The sequence below is a fragment of the Episyrphus balteatus genome, chromosome 1, assembly GCF_945859705.1.
Source record: "Episyrphus balteatus chromosome 1, idEpiBalt1.1, whole genome shotgun sequence".
Classification (NCBI taxonomy): Eukaryota; Metazoa; Arthropoda; class Insecta; order Diptera; family Syrphidae; genus Episyrphus; species Episyrphus balteatus.
The window spans coordinates 110,680,482-110,707,794 of NC_079134.1; the positions used below are offsets into that span (position 1 = coordinate 110,680,482).

A 27,313-nucleotide genomic window follows, 5' to 3' on the forward strand; every position below is an offset into this window, starting at 1 on the left:
TATTGACCCATTAATAATTCCAACAATAAAACAAAACTGCAAATACTTTCTATGGTCAGTAAGTGAAGGAAGATTAATTAATCTGAGTCTTTGAGAGTAAGGGGGAAGTAAATTATCATGTGACCAAGGAAGAAAACGAAGACAGAAACGCGAAAACCTTCTCTGAATTGATTCAAGTCTTGTTATATGAGTGGCATAGTAAGGTGACCACACTACACAGCTATATTCGTGTATTGGTCTTACAAAAGAAACAAAGAGCAGTTTTAGAACATAAGGGTCGCGGAAATCGCGACCAAATCTCTTTACAAATCCTAGCATTTTATTAGCTTTTTTAATAATGTAGTTTAAATGATCTATAAATGTTAGCTCAGGATCAAGAATAACTCCTAAGTCTGAAAACATGGGGACTTTACTTAAGTGACATGAATCAAACGAATAATTGAAAACAAACGGGACTTTTTTGCGTGTAAAACTCATAGTTTTACACTTGTCGACATTAAGAACAAGACGATTTTTATTGCACCATTCCCTAAATAAAATTAAGTCTTCTTGTAACAGTAAACAGTCAGAAGTACATTTAATACTTTTGAAAAGCTTAATGTCATCAGCATAAATAAGGACGGACGAATTTTTAATGATCGAAACCAAGTCATTTATAAATAAAATAAATAAAATTGGACCTAAATGGCTGCCCTGAGGGACACCTGAGTTGACAATAAACTGGTTCGAACACATATTACGAAATACTACACTATAAAGCCTATTTTTTAGATACGAGGATATCCAATTTAAAAAACTATTATTTAATCCAAGATTGCTTAATTTTAAAATTAATGTTTTATGACACAGTTTGTCAAAGGCTTTACTAAAGTCAGTGAATACACAATCGACTTGCCCACGTTTTTCAAAAACATCTAAACAAAAGGACGTGAAGTTAAATAAATTAGTAACGGTAGACTTTTTTTTGACGAATCCATGTTGTTGATCACAAATAATTGACGTACAGTGAAAGGTAAGTACATTACATACAATTGACTCAAACAGTTTTGGTATCACAGATAATTTAGCTATAGGTCGGTAGTTCATTATTTCGTTTTTAGGACCTTTCTTGTGCACAGGAATAATGAATGCACTTTTCCAGATATTAGGAAAAAGACAACTTTCTAAAGACTTATTAAAGAGAACACATAACGGATATGACAAATAAGAAACACATTTTTTTAAAATAGAAGATGGCACACCATCAGGGCCTGGACTGAAACACTCATCCAGTTTTAATATACTTTGTGCTTCGGTATCTTCGCTTATTTCAAAATCAATAGAATTTAAGTGAGGGAAATTCACCTCAGCAGAAGAAATGTAAGAAGGGTTCTCTGAGTTTGAATCTTCGAAAGCTTCTTTAAAGAAGCTTGCAAACATATTTGAGATTGTCTGGGGTTCATGACTAGTTGACGATGAATTTTTCATAGAGTTTGGGTAGCCGCTAGTTTTTTTCTTACAATTAACAAATTTCCAAAAATTATCAGGATTTGATTTGAGATCACGTTCAATTTTAGAGATGTAATTTTCGTATAAAGAATTTGAGTGCTCTGCAAATAGTTGTTTTATAATTAAGAATGTTTCAAGATCTTCATCGGTTCTTGTACTATTATATTTTACCCAGGCTTTGTTTCTTTTATTTTTTAAGTTTTTAAGATGTAAATCAAACCATGGTGGAACATTAGATTTGCCACGTCCTCTTTTAAGTGGAATTGTCTTACAAAAACAGTCAAAGAGTGTATTATAAAAAAGGTTACACATATCATCAATATTGCAATTAGAAAATAATTGATTCCAGTCAATGGTACATAATAAGTTAAAAAGTTCTATATAATTACATTTACTAAAATTAAATTCAAGTTCGTTTTTAGAGTTATGGTGAGGAGAAGATAAGTTAAGATTAAGCGCAATATCTAATGCGGGATGATGTCAATCTTCGTCAGTTAGCTTAACAGTCGAGGCAATGACTGCAGTTTCGGCGCTAACGGTATCACAGAAAAATATTAAGTCTAGTGTTCTTCCTAAACTATTAGTCACTCCGTTAAACTGGCTTAGTCCACATGACGACATACCATCAATTAATGAAGTTTCAGTTGAGCTCGAGGCATTTACGGGAACGTAGAAGTTATCGTCATCAATTTTAACCCAATCAAGGTTTGGTAGGTTAAAGTCACCTACAATCAAAATTTCATCTTCAGGTTCCAAAAGCACATAGTGTCATTCAATTTTTCATAAATTTCTGTATTAGAATTCGGAGGAATGTAAGCTGCTATAATGAATAAATTTCCAGAGTCAAGTTGAATTTTCATGCCCAAAGCTTCAATATTGGCTGATCTAAAGTCGTTGATCACGCATCCAATAAGTGAGTTTTTTATTGCAAAAAGTATTCCACCTCCTACAGTGTTGGAATCGTCCAAATGGTGACGATCACGTCTAAAGACTTGATAGGAGGTATCCAAAAGCTCAGAGTCGAGAATAGAATTATTCAGCCAAGTTTCAGTCAGTATAATGACGTCGTGAGGAAGATTGTTTGCATTTTTGTAGATCTTATTGGTCTTTGTCCGAAGTCCATTTATGCATTATGACTCCAACTGGCCAAAACGATGTTGAGTTAAGTACGTGGTTTCGATGCAGAATTTTTTCAACATTTATTATAAATGATGTTCCCAGTTTTTCTGACACATAATTTTTGATATCGAGGGCATTTGTTGAAGGGGCAAGTTTAGAAAGAAATAACACTTTTTGTCCTTCTACAGCCCTAAGTCCAGATACAATTAGAGACAGCATCTCATTACTTCGATTGGTATCAATATTTGGACGTTTTGGAGCAGAATATTGCGGTAGTTGTTTAGACGATATTGGAAGTGACATAGAAGTAATTGAAGAACTGTTGGTAGATGAAGAAGTTGATGATTCTGTGTTACATATAGGCGCAGGATCAGTAACAGCTGAAGGAAGTTGCACTTGTAATGATGACGAAGAGAGAAGAGAAGGAGTAGGTACATTCACGTTAAAGTTGAAATTAGGGATAGGGCGAGATAATGTGTGATTACTAAATATAGATACAGCTGTTTTTTTCGATGCAGGGTTTATATCGGAATTTTCATCATCGATAACATCACTTTTTCGTTTATGTTGTGTTTCAGTTCTACTTTGTGATTCAGGAGTTATATTATTTGAACACTTTAATGTGTTTTCTGTTTGTAGTTGTGAGGGTGAAGATATATTTTCGATTTTGTCAGAGAGAAATAATAATTGTTTTTCCAAATTTTCTAACTGCTTCATGTTTTGCAGAACGTCACGAACAATATTATTATCAGAAAATGGATCGCATTTGTCACAAAAGTAGTAGAACGACTTCATTTTATTAAAAAGTTTGATGCTGCTAAAGGAGGCACCAATACAAAGAACATGAAAAGTTCTTCTACAATTTCCACTACACATAATGGAATCTATCATGTAGTCGCAGATTTTTTCGCAAGAACCACAGTTCGCCATACTGCTTCAGTTATTTTTTAATTTAAGTCTTAATCGAAATTACTTTATATTTTTTTAATTTTATCAGTTTAGTTTTTTTTTTTTTATAATTTTAAATTAAAATTCGTTATTGATCACCCTATGCAGTAGTAATAGCCTTTCTGGGGTTTCTAGGTTACGACAGGTGGCGCTGGGGTAAACGTCAAAACTGATGGATGATGATTTGTTGTTTTAGACGTAAAACAGCTGATTTTAGAGTAGTGAAATAAAGAGAAAACAAAGTGGGGTGTGTACATGGTATAAAAAGACAAGGTATGATCATTAGAGCCGCCATCTTACAAAATGGGGTAATAGTGTTTTGACGTCTGGCATTTGGCAAAGTCAAAAGCAACAACAATTTCCAAGACAAATTTGTTTACAACAACAATTTCAATGGGCTGGGCTGTCAAAACACTAAGTAGCCATCTTTTTTTTTTCATTTGACAGTTCTCTATACTTTAGATTTTCTAATGATCATACCTTCTATTTTTATACCATGGGGTGTGTAGTCTCTTGAAATAGTTACTCGGCAGAACATAGACTAAAGATGAACTCACCGGGAAGAAATTTACTGATGGCTTGTATGTTGTATGTAAATGCATGCAGTGATGAAATATGATGAAAAAGGCAGCGGATGGGGGCAAGCAAAATTCTCTTAGTGTGATGAATGCAATGAAGAACAAAAAAGCATCATCCAGTAGGTTAGGGCGGTTTGCAGCAATATAAATGCCAAACACTCAGGCAAAAATCGGTTGCGGTATGAAAAGGTAAACAAAAAGTTGGGATTCAATGCAGTATCCAAAAATGCTTCGTGTGCAGAACATATATAAAAAGTTTCACTCACCAGGGAGGGGGGAAACAAAAGCGATGGTAAAATCAAGTACAGCAGTTATGTTCTCTTTTTTTTTTAGGAAGAGAATGCAAAGCAGTTACATATATAGAAACAACCCTCGATTAGTTGATAGTTTATAACAAAATGTTATGGTTTATAAGCCAAGGGCCACAGTTTATAATAAAATTTAGGGAATAAAAAAAAAAATAAATAAATGCAGAGCGAAAATAGAACACTTGTGAACAGTTTGACGATTACTCGAAGAGAGTGATTTGTTTCATGTATAATTTCAAAAGGAACTAGGAACAAACTACTTCTTTTACGTATAAATTTCACCACTTATATACATACAACTTCTAGATTCGAGCAGCCATGCGGATTGTAGCAGTACGGATATAACCGGTGAAATATATACCTACTCCTAATAAGTAAAAGAACAAGTTTAGTGGTTTTTCTGTAGCTAAAAAAGTACTGGCAAATAAACATCAGAAGCACTTCCGGATGTGCTTCAGGGATGTACTTTTAAAGTAGGTACATTTTTTGTCAGTACCTTTCATGGGGGGGAAATTTATTTCATCTTGCTTTCAAGAAAGATATAGCTGCTTCATGTATTCTTATATACAGAAATAGCTGAGTTTTATCCCGAGCTCCTACCTTTTTATAGTGGAAAAGAAGTACTTTTTTTACGTACATATTTCACCGCAAAAACTGGTTCTAGTGGATTTTGGTGCACCATGTAATGGTATAATGGTTGGAGTGCATGCAAACGGTTGACCCCAAAGGCGTAAACAAGAATGTAACCCCATTACAAATACAAACCAGTAAAAAAATATCAGCATAAAAAACTTCTGCAGTAGGGGAAAGGTGCGAACAGTGAGACAGTGTAAACAGTGAGACAATCTCTTTTCTGAAAATAAGTACAGTAACGGCCATATTATTCATTAGTTTAAAAAATACATCTGGATGTAATCAATGTCAAATGTCAAAAATAAATCCAATTCCATAATATTCACTACTTAAATCCAATCTTTAATCCAATTTTTTAAATCCAATCTCGTTAAATCCAAACAAATTTAAACTGCTCTCTGGAGGTCTGTTTAACTTTATAAATCCAGATGTAAAATTAATTTTCACAGTGTTCAGTTGTTTTTTCACGTATTTTGTGAAGGAAAAATAAAGATAAATGCAAATTATACAAAATTTATTGAATAAACACATAATTTTTTTTGAGTGAATAATATGACCAAAAAATTAAATCCTTGGATTTATAAAATTCAGATTTAATGGATTGGATTTAAAATTAACTTAAATCCAAACTAAATCCAGAGTGAATAATATGGCCGTAATACTATATTTCACCCCACGCTAAATCCGAGATTTAGCTAAATAGATTTAGCATATATCTCGATATTTATTCTAAATCTCGGATTGAGAGTAGGTGAAAATCTTGGATTTAGGGTAGGTGCACCCAAATCTGCGATTTAGTGAAGTAGATCTAGAGTAAATCTCGAGATTTTTTCTAAATCTACTTAGCTAAATCTCGGATTTAGGCTAGGTGGAAACGTAGTATAACTACGGTGACCATCCGTCCCGGTTTACCGAGACTGTCCCGTATTTCTTTAGCTTGTCCCGGGTTTTTATTTATGAAACCCGGGATGTATAAGTGTCCCGTATTTTGTAAATACAGTGCCAGTGGAAAACCAAAGTTTTTCTATTTTTTTGAATAAAAGCATTAGTTTTAAAAATTTACGATAATTATTTAGATCCAGCTTGAGTTTGTCAGATTGAAAAGCTACGCCAGATAAAGTATTTTTTTTTTGAATACCAAACAACATATGAAAGAGGAAGGAACCCTAAAAATGGAATTCAATGTTACAAAATATCAAAATTGTTTAAAAATAAAATTAAAATGTTACAAAATGTTTTTTCATGACATTAATTATAAAACTTATTTTATTGATTTCTGACTTCTTCGTAAACGATTTCAAAGAAAATGTTCTCATAATCGTTCAAATTCGAATTCAAAATTAGAAAAAATTATAAGAACTCATTATTTTTTTATTTTTGAAAAACCAATAATTTCAAAACTATCCAACGAATTTTTTATCTGTCCTGGGTTTTGCTCCTAAGAATATGGTCACCGTAAGTATAACGCTATAGTTTGGGTCAAAACGTTTATTTCCCCGTCTGCGTCTTTTAATTTTGTCCCGACTAAATTAAAGCTATCCATTTTCCTACACCGTAAAATATCACACAAAATAAGGTGAAAGTAGTTTTTGGAGTGTTATAAAAAAAAGTGTATAACACAAAAAAAATCTGGTTAGTGGACAGAACTTTTTTTTACACATATAATACATACACATTTATGTGTTCTTTCATAAAAAAATATCATGTAGAATTCCTTCTCGTTTTTTGTAATTTTATATTTTTCTTTAACTACAAGTTTTTTTGCAACATTAAAATAAAATATTTCTTATGGCTAACAGATGTGCGGCACATCTGCACGCATCGCTGCATGCAGCGCTGCACCCAAAAAAAAATGTGCATCACTTTTTAAATTATTGATGCCATTGCCATTTCTGTCAAAAAAAAATTGATAACCTCGATATTTTTTGTAATTTTTTTTTGTAAGAAAACCATAAAAATGGATTATAAGCGGTTAGAAAGGTTAGAAATAATTGAATTTATGCTCTTATGCGCATCTAGAACTTTTCGTCTTCGTGTAGAAGCAGACTATTTAAGGCTTGGCCAAACTGGAGGGTATCGGTAGCGGTACGGGTAGCGGTGAGGGTACTTGTATGTCTGCTTTTACATGAAGACGCAAGGCGCAGAAATTATCTTCGAATTTCCTTTTGATTTTCCCTTCGGCAAGTCGCGCGCTTCTACACGTAGTAATTTTTATAAGACGCAAATTTGACAGCTGTTTTTTTTATTTTATCTTGTTCTCGTTTTCGTATCTATTTTTATTTAAAAAAAAAGCACCAAAATATACAAAAAAACAACATCAGGGGGCTCTATGTGCAACAAAAACATTTAAATAAATTAATAAAAGTTAGTATACACCCAAATAATATACATCCGACGAAGCGAACTCTGCCACCGACGAAATCAATTAAAGCAAAACAGCAAAAAAAAGAACAAGATCAAAGAGAGACGTCAAAATGAGTCTCAAAAGGGTACATGCGGCAGCGGTACGGGTACTTGTATGAAAAAAATTCCAAACTGACACATCAACGTTCAGATGTGGAATTTTTTTCATACAATTACCCGTACCGCTACCGCATGTACCCTTCGGTGTGGCCAAGCCTTAAGGCTTTTTGCGAAAAATCCTAAAAACCTATACCAAAAACACAAGTTTTTCCATACATTATACATACACCACAAGTTTTCGTAAAACACAAGTTTTTGATTAAACTCGCCAAAAACATGAAAATGAAAACATTCAACTCCAAACGAAATAACCAAACAAACCTTTTGAGGAATTCAGCAACAATTCAGCAGACCAAAAGAGAACTGACAGCAGACACAAAAAAAAAGAACTGACAGGCAAAGATAACTAGTTATTTTACAAATGTGGTTTGTTGATTTTTTTTTTTTGATAATATAAATCAAATTTCTTTTTTTATTTCTTTCATTAATTTTATAGAAAATGGCAGAACAGAAAAAATAAACAAAAAAAAATGTGTGGGACCGAAGATGAAGAGTACCTGTTGGAACTTTGGGCTGAAAAGGAGCCACAGCTCAAACGCAGCCGAAAAAACGGTCATATTTACATCAAAATCTCTAAAGAATTTGAGGGGCGTCCAATATATATTATTCTCCGGAAATAATTAAAATGAAACTACACAATTTAACGACCAAATAAATAAAATTATATTTAAATTGTCAGAGTTCATTTTTTTTAATCAATTTTGTGAGCTTAAGCTGATTTAAAGAACAAAATTAAATCCCATAGAAAACTTGACATTTGGATGTCAAAAAATTTTAAACGTCAAACAAAAACCTGTAAATTTGTGGTGTGAACGCTTTTCAGGTTTTTGAAAACTTTTTGCCATAAACCGCGTTTTTGGGTTTGGTGTTAAATGGCTATTAAGAAGTAAATAACTGAGAAGTAAATAACTTTTTCAGTGGAAAAGAAATACTTCTTAACTAAACTAAACTACATTGCCCTAAAAAGTGAAAAATTACGAAAGTGAAAATTTTCAAACTGCTTTTGTGATGATTTCCCAAAATGAAAAAATGCAGAAAGCTTATTTTTTGGTCTAAAAAACAATTTGTATACTCATTTTTACAAACTAAAGTTGGGCTAGCGTGAAAAAATACTATTTTCACTTTTTGACTTTTGCAAAAAGTGGCCAATGTTGTTAAGACTTACTTACCTACATATTTCACTGGTTATTTCTGTACTTCTACATTTGCTGGGATAGTTTTGGCTTTATTCATTCATTTTATTTGTTTTGCAAGGTAGGCTATAAAAAGAAAAACATGCATAGTTTTGCCGACACATGTAAAACGCGCATAACATTTAGTTTTTGTACCCGCACATAGATGTCTCTAAAATTAAACAAAACTTGACGAAGCTAAACTGATTTTTTTAGTTCAGTGTGCTCTGACCAACTTCCGCTCTTTCTGACCGAACTCACCTAGCAAAATGCAGCAAAAGGTATTATTGTCTTGAAAAAAATTAAATTGTCGTAATTCCTTTCATAATGGACAAAAATCAAATAATTTTTTTCTTTTAGAGACGTGAACCTATTCACGCTGTTCAAGTTTTCGGACGCAAAGTAAGTAAATCGTAAAATATTTCATCTACACGTGTTATAAAATTATTTTTTTCTCCTACAAAGAAAACTGCTACCGCAGTGGCTTATTGCAAGCGTGGTCGCGGTCTCCTTCGAGTCAATGGACGTCCTCTGGATAATATTGAACCCAAAGTATTGCAGTACAAATTGCAAGAACCCCTATTGTTGCTGGGCAAGGTATTAATAAATTCGATAGCCAAGTTATATGATATTTTAATGTGATGAAAAATACTTATCCCGAAATTGATAGAACCATGAAAATATTGTTTTCTGATTTCTTAAATTTCACTTTATCTAAATTTTGTATGTTATTCAAGTAAAATTATATTTCATCAAATTCTTTCAGGAAAAATTCGCCGGTGTCGATATCCGTGTTCGTGTGAGCGGTGGTGGTCATGTTGCACAAATCTACGCCATCCGTCAAGCTATCTCGAAGGCTTTGATCGCTTTTTATCAAAAGTGTGAGTATTAAAATATTTTTTTATATTAATTATTACTGGTTATATTGAGTTGGAACCGAGAACCGGGGAAATAGCCCGGTTAGCCGATTGTACATGTTTTTTTACGCGCCTTCACACGAATAAATTAAAAACTTATGAAAAATAAAAAAACGAAAGGCTGAACGGGTCGTTTATGCGGTTCTCGGCGTCCTGTGAAGTATTTTAAAAATGAAGGTGTAGCACATAGATGAAGTTCTTTGCCTTTTATTTTTAATCATTACAATTTGCACCACATGACATGTGTTCATATTCAATGCTGAAATGGAATTTGTTAATGCCTGTGGTGCGTTCTTTTATTCGATGTTAACTATTGTTAACAATAGTTAACTTTCATCTTTCCTAAATGAGAAAAAAGTTACAAAATGTAACATCGTGACGTCACAACATCGTTCCTAAATCCAATGTTGAAGTGTCAAATAGTAATATTTTGTTACTTTTTCCAACTCGGCTTCTGGGGTTGAGTTTCAATGTTAATCTATCAAACACAAATAAATGGAGAAGAGAGGGGATGATGTGAGAAGAGAATTTTTTGTTTGTTTCCATATTTGAAATTATTTAATGCATATTTTTCTTTCAATTTGCTAAGAATTCAATTTGAAAGAATTATTTCAGTGTCAAATTAAATATTTCTTGTTTATTTATTCATAAAATTGATCTTAAAAAAATTTGTTTTGACAGATCAATAAAATGTAACATTAGTCGTTCCTAAATGGGCACGTTCAAACAGCTATCCGATAGGCTATCTGGGATACCCGTATCTGGAATATCTCTTTGAACGAAAAGCTATCTAGATAGCTTGTCAAAGCAGTTACAAAAAAATATATGAAAATATTGAAAAGAGGAAATTGTTTCTTTTGAGCAAATTCCTAGTTGTATTCACGATCTGGTGCAACAGGCCTAGTAAAAATGTAAAATTTTATTTTTTTACAATAGATCGTGAACGTCTCTCTTCTTATCTATAGTAAATATTGAAGCATGAATGAAATCCATGATGTTTTTTTTTTTACAGGGTTGTTCCTCCACTGCTGCTTCTTCTTTTTTTCCATTTTTTATAATTTAATTCTTTGTTTTGTTCGGGTTAATTAATTTTCACAAATTATCAAAAGAAACTAAATTACGGGACATGACTACCGACAACCATAATAAACTGAATAAAAAAGACGAACTGTTTATCATTGGCGACGACGCGACAGTGAGCTGCCATCTGTCAAAAATAATTTTACTCTATTGTATTTTTATTTTGCAATAGGTCTAGGGTATAGCAAAAGTGCAAGACTGTTGTAAAATTTTAATCCGTATATTTTGTTGTTGTAGTGTTGTAAGATTTTACACTTTTGCAATGATACAAGACCAGTTGCGTCGGATCGTGAATACCCCTCCTGTTTTTTTATTGTTGCATAGTACTTGCACAATCGATTTAACTTTAATTCTTGCAAATTTATTTTATTTTCAAGCTGAATAATCGCGCGAATTTATCAGCTGATCACTCGAATACCTGAGGTATACCAAAAATTCTCGGATACCTTCAGATTATTTTTTGACAGAAAATGGTTCGTTTCTTTGCTAATTTTTAACACTGTTTATAACAACAAAAAGCTATCCGATAGCTTTATGTTAGCTGTTTGAACGTGCCCAATAAAAGTTGAAATTTTCTAACAAAATCTAACGAAAACAACAACAACGATTTTTTTTGAAACAACAACCAAAGTTAACATTGTTTAATAAAAGAACAGACCACTGAAATGAGTTTTATTCGCCGTTGTTAATTATAATTATTAACAATAGTTAACTTTCATCGTTCCTAAATGAAAAAAACGTTACAAAATGTAACATTGCTACCTGCGACGTCACAACATCGTTCCTAAATGCAATGATGAAATGTCAAATGGTTACATTTTGTAATCCAACTCAGCTTCTAGACTTGAATTTTAATGAAACCTTTAATCGTTCAAAAACATTTACATAATAGTTGTGTTCACTGGCGCTGTGCTGGACTATTCTAGGCAGAAAAGTACAGCTTTTTGCTGTCCATTGAGTTTTTTTCTGTGCTGAATTGTTCTTGGTTGCTATTCATTGACAAATCTAAAACAGTTTAGAACAGGATTTTCTGTTCTTGCTTTTAAGTCAGATCAGGTTAGAACAGATTCGTGAGAAGTGTCAAAATCAAAGCTGTAATTTTTTGTTTTGATTTAACTGTGCGAATATTTCTCGGGTGCTCGCTTAGAGGATATATTATATCCTCTAAGGGTGCTCGTGGTTTTTATAACTAAAAACAATTTTTAATTATATTTTTCGCAGGAAAAACACAAAAAAATACACGAGAAACGATAAACAAAAAATTCATGTCATTTACAAATTGTTTTTTTTTTTTATTTTGATAACTGACGTTTAAATGTCTGTTCTAACTTGTTCTGACGTTTCTCACGAAACTGTGCTGTCCTGTCCTGTTCTGATCTAGAAAAATCCTCGGTGAACACAACTAATAAGTATTTTGATCTTTTTTCACAAGTTATTAAGGCTCCAACCCATAGAATCCGTTGCGTCCGTTCCGTCAATCCATCCGTTGAAGTTGAAGGATGGGACAGAAAGGGGTGACCCATAAAATACGTCGTATGACGGATTGCTTTTTGACAGCTCACTTCAAATTCCAAGGTGTGTTTGATATTTTTTCGCTGAATGTGCACTTAGGAAGTTCTGATGCAAGAAATTTTTAACTATTATTGTTGTTATTTTTTTTAATAAAATAAAATGCACGACAAGATTTCCTCTAGATACTTGCTCTTCAGTTAAAAACAATTTTTTATAACAAATTATGAGTTGTAGGTATGACTTTGGCATAGTAAAATGAACTCTACAACAGAATTTGAGTATTTAATTGATATAATTAATTATATATATCATTAAATGTTACTTTTATTACATTTTCTTCACAAATATATAATTAAATTTCACAATTCATAAAATCGGAGAAGAAAAGAACTCAGTTCTTAGTTCAGAAACAGAAAATCGAACTGATCAATTGTTGACAACCAATGCCAAAGGATACAACCGATGAAAAAGTAGAAAGTTGGGCTACTTCTTCCGTCGAATCCGTCCGTCTCCGTGCGATCCGTCGCTTATGGGTCGCTTCCCATAAGAACGTGTGTATTTTATCGAGCTGTCAGTTGAAAACTTCGACGGAACGGACGCAACGGATTCTATGGGTTGGGCCCTTTAGCAGGGAAAAATTAAAAAGAACATTATGCAAAAAATTATGGATGAAGACTCTTCTTGATATTTATGTCTATTTAATAAAATTGTTAACTTTTACTATTTATATTTTATAAAAAATGTATATTTTTAACTTTTATTGTGTCATATTAGTAACCAATTGTACATACTTTAACTTGTTGTCTAATTTTGGCAAAATAAACTAAACAAAACAATGTTTAAATGGAAAAAATGTGAAAAGAGAATTTTTTGTTTGCTTTCATATGAAATTATTTAATGGATATTTTTGTTTCAATTAGCTTAGAACTTAATTTGAAAGAATTATTTCAGTACCTACCAAATTAATTCTTTTTTGTTTATTCATAAAATTGATCTCAATTTGACAGATCAACAAAATGTACAGGTCGTTTCAAATAAAAAGTACCATGAAAAATTGAGCAAAAATAAAAAAATCTCATTCGCTCACTGGAAGGAGGAAGCATTTATGACGCAGCTGAACTTTTTCTAAAATAACGATAAAGTAATAAAGAATAGTTCTTGATATCACATTTTTAACTAATTGATCCGTCTGTGAAAATCGCTGGGATATCGGAGGCAAGTATCCCGAGCTTGCATCGTTCCATATCCGCGGGCAATACAAAAAAGCATATAATTATTTATCATTTGAAGGCAGTTGTGATAACTTTACGGAAGATATTGTTATTGGACCGGGTGAAGATTCATCAAAAATATCCATTTTATATGATAACAATAATTCATAACTTAAAATTCTTTGCACATCTTTTTATCTGTATAACTGAGCAGTAAATATCTTCTTATTATTTTCCAACTATTTTGGAGTCTTCACCATAGAAATCATTAATAAACAAATTCAGATTTTTTGTTTATTTATTCTTTTCTCTAGCATTTCATTCACTCAAACAAGCATGTTGTTATTTTTTAGTTGATTTGTCTTAATGAACCAATAAAATTGAGTTTGTTTTTATTTGTTCTCAATTTTATTGGAAGGGAGAAAATAAACTCAGAGACAGGACTTTTGATTTGAAACGAGCTGTAACCAGAGGCGGCGCTAGACCAAAATGAGGCGTGTGCTAGAGTAAATTTTCGGGGCCCCTGAGAAAATGAATTTGGACTATTATTTTGAAAAAAAGTATCAAATCTTCCGTCCAAGTTCAAGTTCAAAATTCTAATAACAAACTTAAGGGGTTATCTAGTTGTAAATGCAAAAAAAAACTTTTTTTTGTGGATTTTTTGTGAAGAGGCATTTAATTATATAAACATAAAGAATACATATCCATATAGAAAATTTAATGTATTAAAAGAATTCAATGTGTATTTAAAAAAATATTGGGTTCCGTTACTTTTGTAGAAGATCTCCTAGACGACCTCCAAAAAAAAGGTGTCTGGCGGTGAGCAAACTTTCTCCTAAACGGCTGAAGTAATCGGCTTTAAATTTTTACACAATTTTCTTAGATACTTTTGTCAGGTAATGAAGGAAGGAATAATCATTTTTATCAAAAAAACAAAACCGACTTCCATGATTCAAAACGGGGTTTTATGGTTTTTCTAATAGTTCCTTTTATGGTTTTTCTAATAGTTCCTATGGCTTAAAATGAACGAAATTGAAATGGACCACATTGCAGCCACTAGCTTTCCAATACAAAAAGAATTATCAAAATTGATTCACTCTGTCCAAAGTTATGCGGTAACAAACATAAAAAAAAAAAAAAAATACAGACGAATTGAATACCTCCTCCTTTTTGGAAGTCGGTAAAAAGGTTTTTGACAATAATTCGATTTTTAAAGCCACTTTAAAATGTAAATTTTTGTAAAAAAAACGATTTTTTTCTTTGGGAAGCCGCCATTTTGTCAAAAATCAAAATTTTGACTATTTCTTCGTTCATTATCTGCATTCGTCTATCCTGAAAATGAATCTTTTGGTTTTTTTAATTTTAAGTGACTTGGATCAGAGATATCTTGCTCACCACCAGATACCTTTTTTTTGGAGGTCGTCTAGGAGATCTACTACAAAAACAACGGAACCCAATATTTTTTTAAATACATAACGAATCTTTTAATACATTTAATTTGCTATGTGGATATGTATTCTTTATGTTTATATAATTAAATGCCTCTTCCCCAAAAATCCACAAAAAAGAAGCATTTTTTGCACTTACAACTAGATATAACCCCTTAAGACAAAACGTTTCATTTCAATGTAAGCCCTGTTCCTTTGGGAGGTGGCAAAGTACTACTAGTAGTTTACTAGCGATTCCCAAGACAGTAGATGATAGTCCTAGATTAACCAAAACATCTACTATTAGAAGACTACCACTTCCAATGGAACAGGGCTGTAGATGAAAAACAAAATGCACGACTCGATCTCACGAACTTTTTCTTAAGTTTCAGATTGCTTTAATTTTTAAAACTTTCTATATAAATAAGATTTTTCGTTAAATGTTCTGAAACGTACATATCAAAAAAAATAATTCGTTCTTCAAATCAAACAAAATCGACATCTAGAATGAATTTCAGCAAAATGATTTCTTTTATTAGGGCGCGTTTTTAGAAAAAATCAAAATCGTTAGAAATCGCTATAAACATTTTTCGGAAAAAAACTATTTTAAGTAAAATTGATATGAAATTTTGCAGAAATTTTTAATCTACATTCCAAATTTCAGAAAAATTAAATGCAAAATTTTCTAAAATTTGACTATTCAAATAAAAATCAAACTTTCTTCATCAAAATAAAAACTAACACTTGATTGCTTTTTTGATTAAATTGTAATTTTCTAAAATTGGTATAGTATAATATAGCTATTTATTTTAATGTAGAAATTCTTGTTTTCGTCAGTTTCTCGGTTTCTTTTTTAGAATATAAAAATATCAATTGAATTACCAATTGGAAAAGGGGAATAAGTCCATCTCATCTTATTGTTGGCAAAACGCAAATAACTGCACAACTTCATTATTTGATGGTTCTAAGAATGTGGTTAGGCTAGTCTCACGTTATTCTTAAAATTTGAAAATTTACACTTTTCAAACAACCTGTAATATAGCTGAGTGCCATTGCTATATTAAAATAAAAAAGTTAAAATTTATCAGTAGGAAGAAGGAAATAAGGCCGGGATTTGTTTCTTTCTTTAAACTATTGTTTTTTTAAAAATCACTTGTATATGTATATGATTTCTATTAGAAAATCGTTTTTTTTTTTTCTTTCTTTTGTATAGAGACAAGATTAACATCAAAATGTAATTTTAGGAATATTGAGGACTTATTGCTTCTTTTAATTGGTGATTCAATTTTGCTTTTGAGTTGAAGAAGAAGAGACCGAAAAAAACCAAGGGGCTCCCCCTGCTAAATACAGGAAGATATATAAAAAATTGAAATTGTTTTTGTTGATGTTTTTCCTCTGTTAGATACTTATCAATCATTAAATTAATTTTTTACGAAATAACTGAGAAAAACATAAATTATTCGCATGTTTGTTTGAGCAAAATCTTTGGTAACAGGTTTTTAAAGTTTGGTGGATTGTAAATCCGTCCGTATTTTGAAACATCAATGAATCCGCAAAATGATTTCGAATACCTACGAAATTTCGAACAGCGAAAATTCGAAAATTCCACTGAATAAAATGGTCCTTTTTAATCATTAAATTGGCGGCGGAAAACAGAAATGTTCTTAAGTCCTACGTAACAAAATGTTTAAATTGCTAGAAAGTGTAAAAAATCAGTTTATATAAATTGCGAGCGTAAGCGAGCAAAGAATTTTATTTAAGGGAAATAAAGTTTACCCATTTTTAACCTTTACAAAAACTTATTTCATACAATTTTAAATACCTATACAAAATTGAAAAATAGAAAAAAGAAAAAAAAACTGTTTTTATCACTGAGATTTTGTATTTTTTAAATTTAATTGGGAATTTTAAAAGCAACATTTTAGATAATCCAAGCTGCTTGGCAAACTAATTATTTGATTCACTTGAGAAAAAAATAATCATTTTTAGCAAAAAAACAAAACCGACTTCCATGGATCAAAACTGCTTTTTATGGTTTTTAAAATAGTTCCTATGGCTAAAAGTAAACGAAATTGAAATGGGACCACACTGCAACCAGCAGCTTTCCAATACAAAAAGAATTATCAAAATTGGTTCACTCAGTCCAAAGTTATGAGGTAACAAACATAAAAAAAAAAAAAAAATACAGACGAATTGAATACCTCCTCCTTTTTGGAAGTCGGTAAAAACAAACAATAATCTTAAATTGTTTGATTTATTTTTTATTTCCTACTTTTGCAAAAAGTGGCCAATGTATGCTTCGACTCATCTCGATGGAATTATGGAAATCGAGTGGAAACAAGCCAATTTCAATTATTTCATTGTTTTGAATAAAATGAAGAGACATGGTTTTTCGGATTTTATTATTTCTGAGACATTTTCATTTAGCGACCGCGGGGCCCCTCTAAGCGCGGGGCCGTGTGCGGGGGCACACTCCGCACACCCCTTCCGCCGCCTCTGGCTGTAACATTAGTCGTTCTTTGAAAGTTGAAATTTTCTAACAAAATCTAACAAGAACAACAACAAAGATTTTTTGACAAACAACCAAAGTTAATTTTATTTTAAAGGGGGTGACATTTTGTATCGCTTATGCGATACAGAATGTTACCCCGGGCCACTGCTCTACCAAAAACCAAAACAAAATATCAAATAAAAACATACATTCACCTTTAAAATTGCATTTTTCGTTTGCTTCAGCTGCTAGACTCAACAAAGAAAAGCGATTACGAATACAAAAAAACGTTTTTGTTGATGTTTTGTTATTTTAGTGTTGAAAAAAAAACGAAACAAAACAAAAAAACTGTAATTCAAGTGTGTAATATAAAAATATAAATGATTAACCAATCACATTAAGGCCTAAAAGAACTTTCTGTGCATTTACTTTGCAAATCCTCTTATTTTTGCCTTCTTCATTTGTTATATTTGGAGCGGTGGAATTGTTGTCGACCATTTGAAAAGGAAAAGGTGGTGGAGCTGAAACAGTGGCGATCTCCTTGATTTTTTTCGTTTTACTTCTTCAATTCAAAACGCTCCAATTTCATCGAAAAACACCTGAAAACTTACCTGATAATTTTTCTTACTATGTCTGGGGTGCTCGCCGCCCATGGATTCTAACATTAAGGGCCTTTAGGCAATAAAATTGCAATCATTTAATAAAAATTGAATAACAAATAATAATGTACATCCAAAAGATAAATCGATGACAAAGGAAAAGGCAAATGCGAAGGAAAAGAATTCAAATGTTATGTAGGAAAAAATGATTCTCTTGAAACCTTTGAAAATCAGAGAATATGATTTAAAAATTCCTTTTTTTTATTTTGAACTGCTTGCGCAAGTATTATTTAATTGTTTTTCATTAAAATAAAACAATTTTATTGCCTTAAGGCCCTTAAAGCTAGAATCCATGGACGGCGAGCACCCAACATATAGTTAGAAAAATTCTCAGATAAGTTTTCAGGTGGTATCAATGAAAAAAGTTGATCAATTCAGGGTTAATCCAATACTGTATCACTTTATTGTATCCTTATTTAAGTCTGAATGCTAAAAAACATTTGACGAATGGCTAATGTTTCATAAATTAATTTATCAACAAGTTCAGCCACGTAAAAATAGAAAATAAAGAGGTTTTTTAGAAAAAAGTAGTTTTGGGTTTTTGTTAATTTCTCGAAAATGACAAGATATTTTTGAATTTGATTTTCTGTTTTTGTATAAAAATAAATAAGAGCATCGAAACAAAATTATTATTTAATTACATAAAATTTTGAAAAAAATTAGTTTCAAATTTTGTTTCTCAATATTTTTTTCAAAATTTTGAATTTAAAAATTAAGTTTTCAAAAACTGTGGTTTGTTTAAAATTTTTGTAAAAGACTAGGGTTTTGGCTTTACAAAAAGGTATAGCACGTTATTTTAAGTATACCCGTTAATTTTTAATAATTTTTTTTCCAAAACAAGTCAATTTTTTTTAAATTGCCCCTCCCCGCTAAACGAGGGGGAATAGACCCCCCCCCTCCCATACGATTTTTTTCTTGTCTCGACCTAACCTACACGCTCTAGCTTCTTGGGATATTAATCCTATATCACCCTGTATATGTAGTACCTACTCAAACTTGCTATACTTTTTTTCTTATGTGTTCAGTTCAAGCAAATTTATTTTCTTAAGACTGTCACGGCCATATTTTAAAGGGAAATAATATCAACTGAAATGAAGAAATTTCAAGCTATTATGGTACATTATGTAGATAGAAGTTTAGATTTAGACAAAATTGCCAAAATAGACAAAAAAGGCACTGATGAGTAAAAAAGCCAAAAAAGGCACTAACGGATTAAAAAGGTAAAATTAAAAACATATGTATTTGGCAAAGTCACGGCTTATGAAAGAACGAATATGGTCCATTTGTTTTTAATTTTATTTTTTATACTGAAAAATCCATATCAACTTTTTTAATAGTTGAAAATTTACTAATTAAATGTTATTACTTATTACTAGTCAATAATGGATTTCTCGGTTCTGGCGTGCAGTCAGACTTCAAGTTTTGTCTGAAGGGTTTTTTTTTATATGCATACATATTTGTGAAAATATAAGAAAAAAAGTTGTTTCGGGAGCCAAGGGTTAAAAGATGTTAGAAATAATAAAAATGAATTCCTTAAAAACAATCAAAATATATTGAGAATTAATTTTTATAACTTAATCTTTTACTTGCAGACGTTGATGAAGCATCCAAGAAAGAAATCAAAGATATTTTGATTCAATACGATAGAACGCTTTTGGTCGGTGACCCACGTCGTTGTGAACCTAAAAAATTCGGAGGTCCAGGAGCCCGTGCCCGCTACCAAAAATCTTACCGTTAAGAATTCATTTCATACGAACTTTGTTTTTATATTGATGTCAACATTCTTTATTAACGGCTATTAAAAGTAATAAGAAAAAATTAACAAATATTGTTTCAAGTTTTAACAGATTTAATAAAATGAATTCCCGCCGAGAAATTACGACGAAATCTGTTGAGACTTCAAAAAAGTTTCAACAGATTTAATAAAATACCCTTGAAAAAAGAAAAAAGTATGAAATAAATTGTTTACTTGACAATTAAGTTAAGCAGAAAAATTAAATTCCCTTCGGGTAAAACTCACGATACCTTTAGGGCCAGTTGTACAAATATTTAATCCGTGGGTCAGCAACTTTAGGGCCAGTTGTACAAATTGAGGGTTAACTGACGGATCAGCTAAACTCGAGTTAACTCTTGAACCAGGTTCAACTTTGAGTGGGTTGTACAGTTGTGGATCAAGTGAGAGTCAGCTGAACCGCAGATCAGGTTTATATACAAGGAAATTTTAGTATATATATACCTAATGTCACTGTCAGTTGTCCTTTTTTTATAAAGCACAAGTTCGTGAAAATGTGTCGTCTTTTTTATTTAATTAAAAACCCATATTTTAATTGTCTTTTCTTTTGGAATAATACACGAAAAGTAAAGTATTATTTTAGTGAAACTAGATTTTTGCTACTTCTAATGGCGACTGGACCATTAATTTAAGTGGGCTGATCAGGAAGAGGAGGATTCTTTGGTGGTTGTTTTATTTATTTTTTATGTTTTTATGTTTTTTTTTTTTTGAAGAAAATTGTATCCATTCATAATAAAAATAAATAAAGTATTAAAAAATCAATAAAGTGGTAAACAAAAGGGTTTTGGGGGGGAAGACGTATGAAAGTTTCCAGTCTTGGTATTTTTTGTTTATCCCTTCAAGCAAGAAAACGGAGTCCAGAAAAGACAGTCCGACCTCCGACCGAGAAAAGCGGGGTTGCACTCACACACTTGCAACTTTTTGTGTATGAACACAAAGTCGAACGAGAATCGTGGTGGAAAGTGAGAAATGGAAAAAAAAGTGAAACAGACATAGCCAACAAGAGCAAAAGCGTCATTTTGTTATGTTTCGTTGAAGTGTATAGTCGCGTCGCGTCGTGTCTCGTGTCGTTGTTATTATAATATTAGTATAATTATAAACAATATCAAATTATAAACAATATGGAAACAAAAAAAGGTATGTTGTATATATCGCTCAAAGTGTTTGGGTTAAAATGTTGTTTCTTCTTGTTATGTAGATGTAATCTCTAATGATGAAGACAAATCTAGAAGGTGAAACATGCGATTGGGTATCTAAAAAAACACCAACAACAGCAGCAGCATCAAATGAAATAAAGTGAAAAAAAAATGTATTGTATTTTATATTGTATTTATTGTGAAAATTTCGTTTGCCAAAATAAAATAAAAAATAAAACAGTTTCAGTGAAAAAAAAAAATAAATCTTGTTCTTTTTTTGGTCGCAAATGCGAAATGTCATCCCTTTCTTATTCCTCTTTCTGGTAGGTTTTCGCTGCTCCGGCTCAGGTCCGCCTTCGGCTCCGTTTTCTCGGAATGGAGATTTTCACCACACCAATACATATGCAATCGACTTCGCGGTGATTATAATTTCCATACTAATTTGAGCCGCCTTCGGACCAGTTTCTGATCCGAAGTCGGACTCAGCTCCGCCTCAGGCGGAGCGGATTCGGACCGAGGTCGGACCTGTTTGCTTGAAGGGATGCCCTGTTGTGTACAGTGTTGTCTGTGAATATATGTGAAAGCTACCACGTTGGTAAATGACGTTAACACGCACACATTTATAGATTCACGGCATTCACCACTCATCGGACACGAACACAACGATAGGTTCACGACATTCACCACACCTCGCAGCTTGTAGGCAAACGCATAAACAAAAAATACCAAGCCTGGAAACTCGGCGGTCAACTGACGTTTGCCTACAAGCTGCGAGGTGTGGTGAAAGTCGTGAACCTACCGTTGTGTTCGTGTCCGATGTGTGGGGAATGTCGTGAATCTATAAATGTGTGCGTCATTTACCAACGTGGTGGCTTTCACATATATTCACAGACAGCACTGTACACAAAAGGGTTTTGGGGGGAAAGACGTACGAAAGTTTCCAGTCTTGGTATTTTTTGTTTATGGATCGGCACAGAACATTGAATAAGAAGTACAGGAAGGGGTGTTTATTCAAATAAGTGAAGCCGCTTTTTATTAGTGTGAGTTGTACAGATGCACATGTATTGGTAAAGGGTCGGAGTGCAGATATATTGTTCACTCAAGGGGCGCCAACAGAAATGTAACTGGTCTCGTGATAGACTTAAGTATAAATGCTATTTTTCATCATAATTATATACGAATTTTAAACTGTTTTTTTTTCCTCAACTAAAATCACACTGAAAATTGTTTTAAAATCATCAAGAGTAGCTGAAACATTGGCGGTCAATGATTGCATCGCCTTGTCATCACCAATAAGAGTGAGTTCGCCCCTGGAAAACGAGCTCGAAATTTGACAGATTATATAAAATTTTTGACAGTTTATATAAATTTGATTTTTTTTTAAATTTTTTTGTGGCTTCACTCGCCAACTCTATAGGTGTGATATACACCCCTTCCTGTACTTCTTATTCAATAGGTGTGTTTTTTATTACAACCGGTCTTAACTTGACAAAAAAAACGCAGTCTGGGCTAAGCAATTTACATGTTAAATACAACAACACCTTAGCCCCTATGGGCTTAGTTGTTTAGCCCGGAGATTTCTCTGGGCTTAACTTTTTGAAGAGTTTTAAATCTGCCCAGCAAACGCAGAACTACAGAAAAAACCGGTGAAATATGTACGTAAAAGAAGTACTTCTTTTCCACTGAAAAAAGATAGGAGCTCGGGAAAAAACTCAGTTATATACTTTCTGTATATAAGAATACGTGAAGCAGCTATCTCTTTCTTGCATGCAAGATGAAATAAATTTCCCCTCCATTAATAGTACAGACAAATGTACTTCAAAAGTGCATCAGCGAAGCACATCTGGAAGTGCTTCTGATGTATATTTGTCAGTACTTTTTTAGGTACAGAAAAACCACTGAAAATTGTTCTTTAAAAGTACTTATTTCACCGGTTATATCCGTACTGCTACAACCCATGGCTTCTCGAATCTAGAAGTACGTAATTAAGTGGTGAAATTTGTACGTAAAAGAAGTAGTTTGTTGCTAGTGAAATTAAACCTTTTGAAATTACACATGAAACAAATTTATATGATAAATTGAATTTTATAAATAGTTTTAATCACTATTCTTAAAGCCTGTTTCGACTAAAGCCCAAATGAGATCATTTCGCAGAATATCTTATTTAGAATGTTAAATTGATCGAAATCATCTCATATGTTTTCTCAAAACTGGGCTATTAAGACTGATACGCAAACCACGCTAAATTTAAGATTTCATACAAAATTCACTCCAAATTTTAACCGTGCTGAAACCTTGATGAGGATTTTTGCCAAGATGTAATCAGCTCTAACTTTTCAGCCTAGATCCCCGGTTAAATCTTAGCTCGGCTAAATTTGGGAGAGAATTTTGGATGAAAGTTAGAATTTAGGTCGAAGCGTACTAGGTTTTAGTGAAAAACTATTTATAAATTTCAATTTAACATATAAATTTGTTTTAAATGTAATTTGGAAAAAAAAATTTAACTCAAAATAAATAAAAACCAATTCAAATTAACGAAGAATCAAAAGTTTATAACTTTTTATTTTTAATTAAAGGTATAATAATGTAATATATATTATATAACAATGGATTTGGTTTTTTTTTTATAAAACCGGTTGTGAGCATTAAGTACACATTTCCGTACTTCTTTTTCGAATTGGTCTTTCCCCAATTTAGTACCGCAAGCATCTGTAAATAGAATATTATTTTGGATTGATTAATTTATTTTCGATTATTTTAAAAGAATGAATTTACCAAAAAATATTTTTTTGTATAAATTAAAATCATACAGAGATTTTTTTCCGGTCAGTCAGATGAAGACTGGGTGCCAATTAGCCAGTTAGGTACAACAACTTGTAAAAAAAAAGTTGTTCCTTTGCCAGACGACAGTTTTACGCAATGCTCGCATTCTGGAAACGCAGAGGATTGTTTTCTACGACACATCTTCTGATATTCAGAGTTCGAATATGTTAAATTAAAGGAGTGTTAAATTAAATAATTCTAACATGTGCCAAATGTGGCTGAACTTATGGATGTTTTAATTATAAACTGTTTTTTGGCGTATAAAACAAAACTACAAAAGATTAAATAATTTATTACTTACATATTTTTGTTCTTTTTTGTTCTTTTTTTTCAATTTGTTCTTTTTTTTCAGTTGTTCTTTTTTTTCAGTTGTTCTTTTTTTTCAGTTTGTTTTTTTTTTTTTTTGTTTTCTTATTTTAATTTCATTCTTCAATTATTCTCACTAGGAGTTGAATAGATTTTATTGAAACTTTAATTTTATTATTTATTTTATCGAGACTAAAAAATATGCGGCTATCAAGGTTTCGCTACAGAAATAAAATGCAGCAAAAACACGAGCCGCCAACGCAGACGAAAAATAACTGTAAACTCTAATGGTGTACATTAAAAAGAGACAAAACTTTGTGCATTGCACACATCGAACTCTTTTCCTCCCATTTACCAAAGAGTTTATTTTTTTCAGGAGAAACAAAACTACAATATTTTGAGGGGAGAGATTTTGGTAAATAAGGAAACACATACATCCACAAAGTATAGACTTTGTTGGTGGTTGTAATTTCCCCTAAACTACTGAGGTTTGGTTTGCAGGGTGTGCTACCAAACTAATTTTTTCATAAATTGTTTAGAATTTGTTTAAAAACGTGAAAACTCACGTTTGGAAGGACAAAATGTATTAAAATAGTTTTGCTAGCATACATTTTTGTATCTCTTTGTAAAACATACATGCAAAATACAAGAAAATAACGAAAGCGAAAAATATGACAACTGTAAATTTTTGTTGTGTCTGCTGTTTTCGGAACATTCAATATACAGTGCTGCAAAAATTTCAGGTTAAGCCCCGAGGCGTTTTTTTTGTCCAGTTAAGACCGGTGGTAATAAAAAACACACCTAATGGCACAGAAAAGATCCGAAAAGTACAAGTTTTTGTGTTTCATGAAATAAAACTCGCCCCGACTTGTTCTACAATGGGTGCGTTCACGTACGCACAGATCCAAGATACCTTAGTATCCGATACGTTTGTGAACACGAATCAGCTGTTCATCAAATCTCCCATAAGATACACGAGAATCCAGAAATTTTTAGGATACCTTTGGATCGATCAGCTGAGATTTTATATGGGATTACAACAACACAAAGGTATCCGGATACCCTTGGATCGGTACGTGAACGCACCCAATCTGTCATTTTATGTTTCATGAAGTTTTTCAGAACAGAAAAGTTCAAGTTTTTCTGCTCCTACTTTTGGGGTAGCGCCTTAGAGGATATAATATATGGAGTGCTTGTGCTGTTAGTTCCGTGAAGCTTTTATAGATGGCTCTAGTTTCTTTAAGTTTTTCGATGAGTGCATGCCTCAATTTTATTTTCATTTGATGGCTGTCATCAACAAGCGTGTTTATTTACAGCTGTGGAACCGGACTCGCACTGAAAAACGAAGGCAGCGACCCCTATCCATGCATATGGCGTTACAATGTATTAGGTATAGGAACAAGCACTCCATATATTATATCCTCTAAGGGTAGCGCAAGTGAGTGAAAAGTGTCAACTGTCAGCTGTTTGTTTGATTGTGAAAAATTATAAGAGAAAATGAGATTTTAAAAAGTGAATTTGTTAAGAGTTTTTGATTAATAACAAAAAAAAAATTACGGGAATATTAAAAGTGCTGGTAAATCATTTATTTGAGTAAAAAATCATTTCACAAAATAATTTTTGAATTTAAAATTTTGCAACTGATATAGCCAACTGTCAATTGTGTTTAATACGAAGTTGAACTTTTCTGTTCTTTCTTATTCTGACAGTATTTAAAAACTTGTGCTGCTCTGATCCTTTCTGCCCTAGATTTTTTTCATTAAACAGACCTAATAGGGGGGTTCACATTGACCAACTTACCGGACAGACCGGTTGTCATTTGGCCTGATGGCCGAATTATATTTTTCGTTCACACTCTTCAGACAATTTTCGTCAAAACCCATTTTTCAGCTTATTTTTAATATATCTTTACCCTATTCTGCTCTCAAATAAGTGAGAATGGATTATCACTGTCTGCCGGACAGACATGTCGTTTAATTGACTAACATGTCGGTCCGACCACCAAAAAATCAAAATTTTTTGAAAACCATCCGGCAAACCGGACAGGCTGTCGGATGGGTGTTCACATTATCAAAACAGCATCAGATCAGACCAAATGGCGGCTGGTCTGTCCGGTAAGTTGGTCAATGTGAACCCCCCTAATGTTAGACAACCTTGTCTTCGATTTTGTCTGAACACGATTGTCTAACATTGAATTTGACAGATGTGTTTTTTTTCTTTTGGAAGTGCAGTTTTTTCATTATTTTTTGTCCTCTCATGAAGAAGGTTGTCTCCGTAGTAGCGGACGACAAAATATATTTGTTTGTTTTGCGAATTTTTGCGTGTTTTATGTTGAAATGAATTAGATTTCATGAAATGGTATATACTTTTTGAATTTATTTATTTATTTTGAATTTATTTAACAGGTATTAGAATTGATTTTTATAAAAATAAATTGTTTATTTTTTGGAAGGCAAATAAAAAACACAACAAGCAATGGGTACATGTATAAATTTAAAAAAATTAAAAAAAAGAAGTATTCATACAAAATTGACCATATAAAAAGTATGTTCAACGAGGATTTTTCTAGATCAGGGGTCGAATTACGGCACACGATTACGATCATACGTTAACGTTTTGACTATTTCTGTCTCTATTTAATTATTAGAAAACGATAGGGACACATAGCAACAATTACGTTCGTTAACGAATTCAACCCCAGAACAGAACAGGACAGCACAGCACAGTTTCGTGAGAAACGTCAGAACAAGTTAGAACAGTCATTTAAACGTCACTTGTCAAAATAAAAAAAAAAAACAAATTGTAAACTATATGAATTTTTTGTTTCTTGTTTCTCGTTTATTTTTTCTATTTTTTTGTAATTTAATTGTGAACAATATAATTAAAACTCATTTATTAGTTATAAAAACTACGAGCACCCGAGAAATATTCGCACAATTAAATCAAAACAAAAAATGACAGCTTTGATTTTGACACTTCTCACGAATCTGTTCTAACCTGATCTGACTCAAAAGCAAGAACAGAAAATCCTGTTCTAAACTGTTCTAGATTTGTCAATGAACAGCAAACTAGAACAGTTCAGCACAGAAAAAACCTCAGTGAACAGACTTAAAATAAAACTTGTCCGCAAAAAAACATACATCATCCTCTGGCGAACGAAGCATATGAAATGAATTGACCGAACAAAATT

The 27,313-nt window shown here is 32.2% G+C and overlaps 1 protein-coding gene across 1 annotated transcript; it reads left to right on the top strand.

Annotated features, from left to right (window-relative positions):
* The first annotated feature begins 8,955 nt into the window (after positions 1–8,955).
* Positions 8,956–19,892, top strand: LOC129921021 (40S ribosomal protein S16). The gene is made up of 5 exons (XM_056002637.1): positions 8,956–9,050; positions 9,130–9,171; positions 9,235–9,366; positions 9,536–9,650; positions 19,659–19,892. Exons 1-5 carry the CDS (start codon positions 9,039–9,041, stop codon positions 19,802–19,804), a joined length of 447 nt encoding a protein of 148 aa, XP_055858612.1. The 5' UTR covers positions 8,956–9,038; the 3' UTR covers positions 19,805–19,892.
* Positions 19,893–27,313: the final 7,421 nt, after the last annotated feature.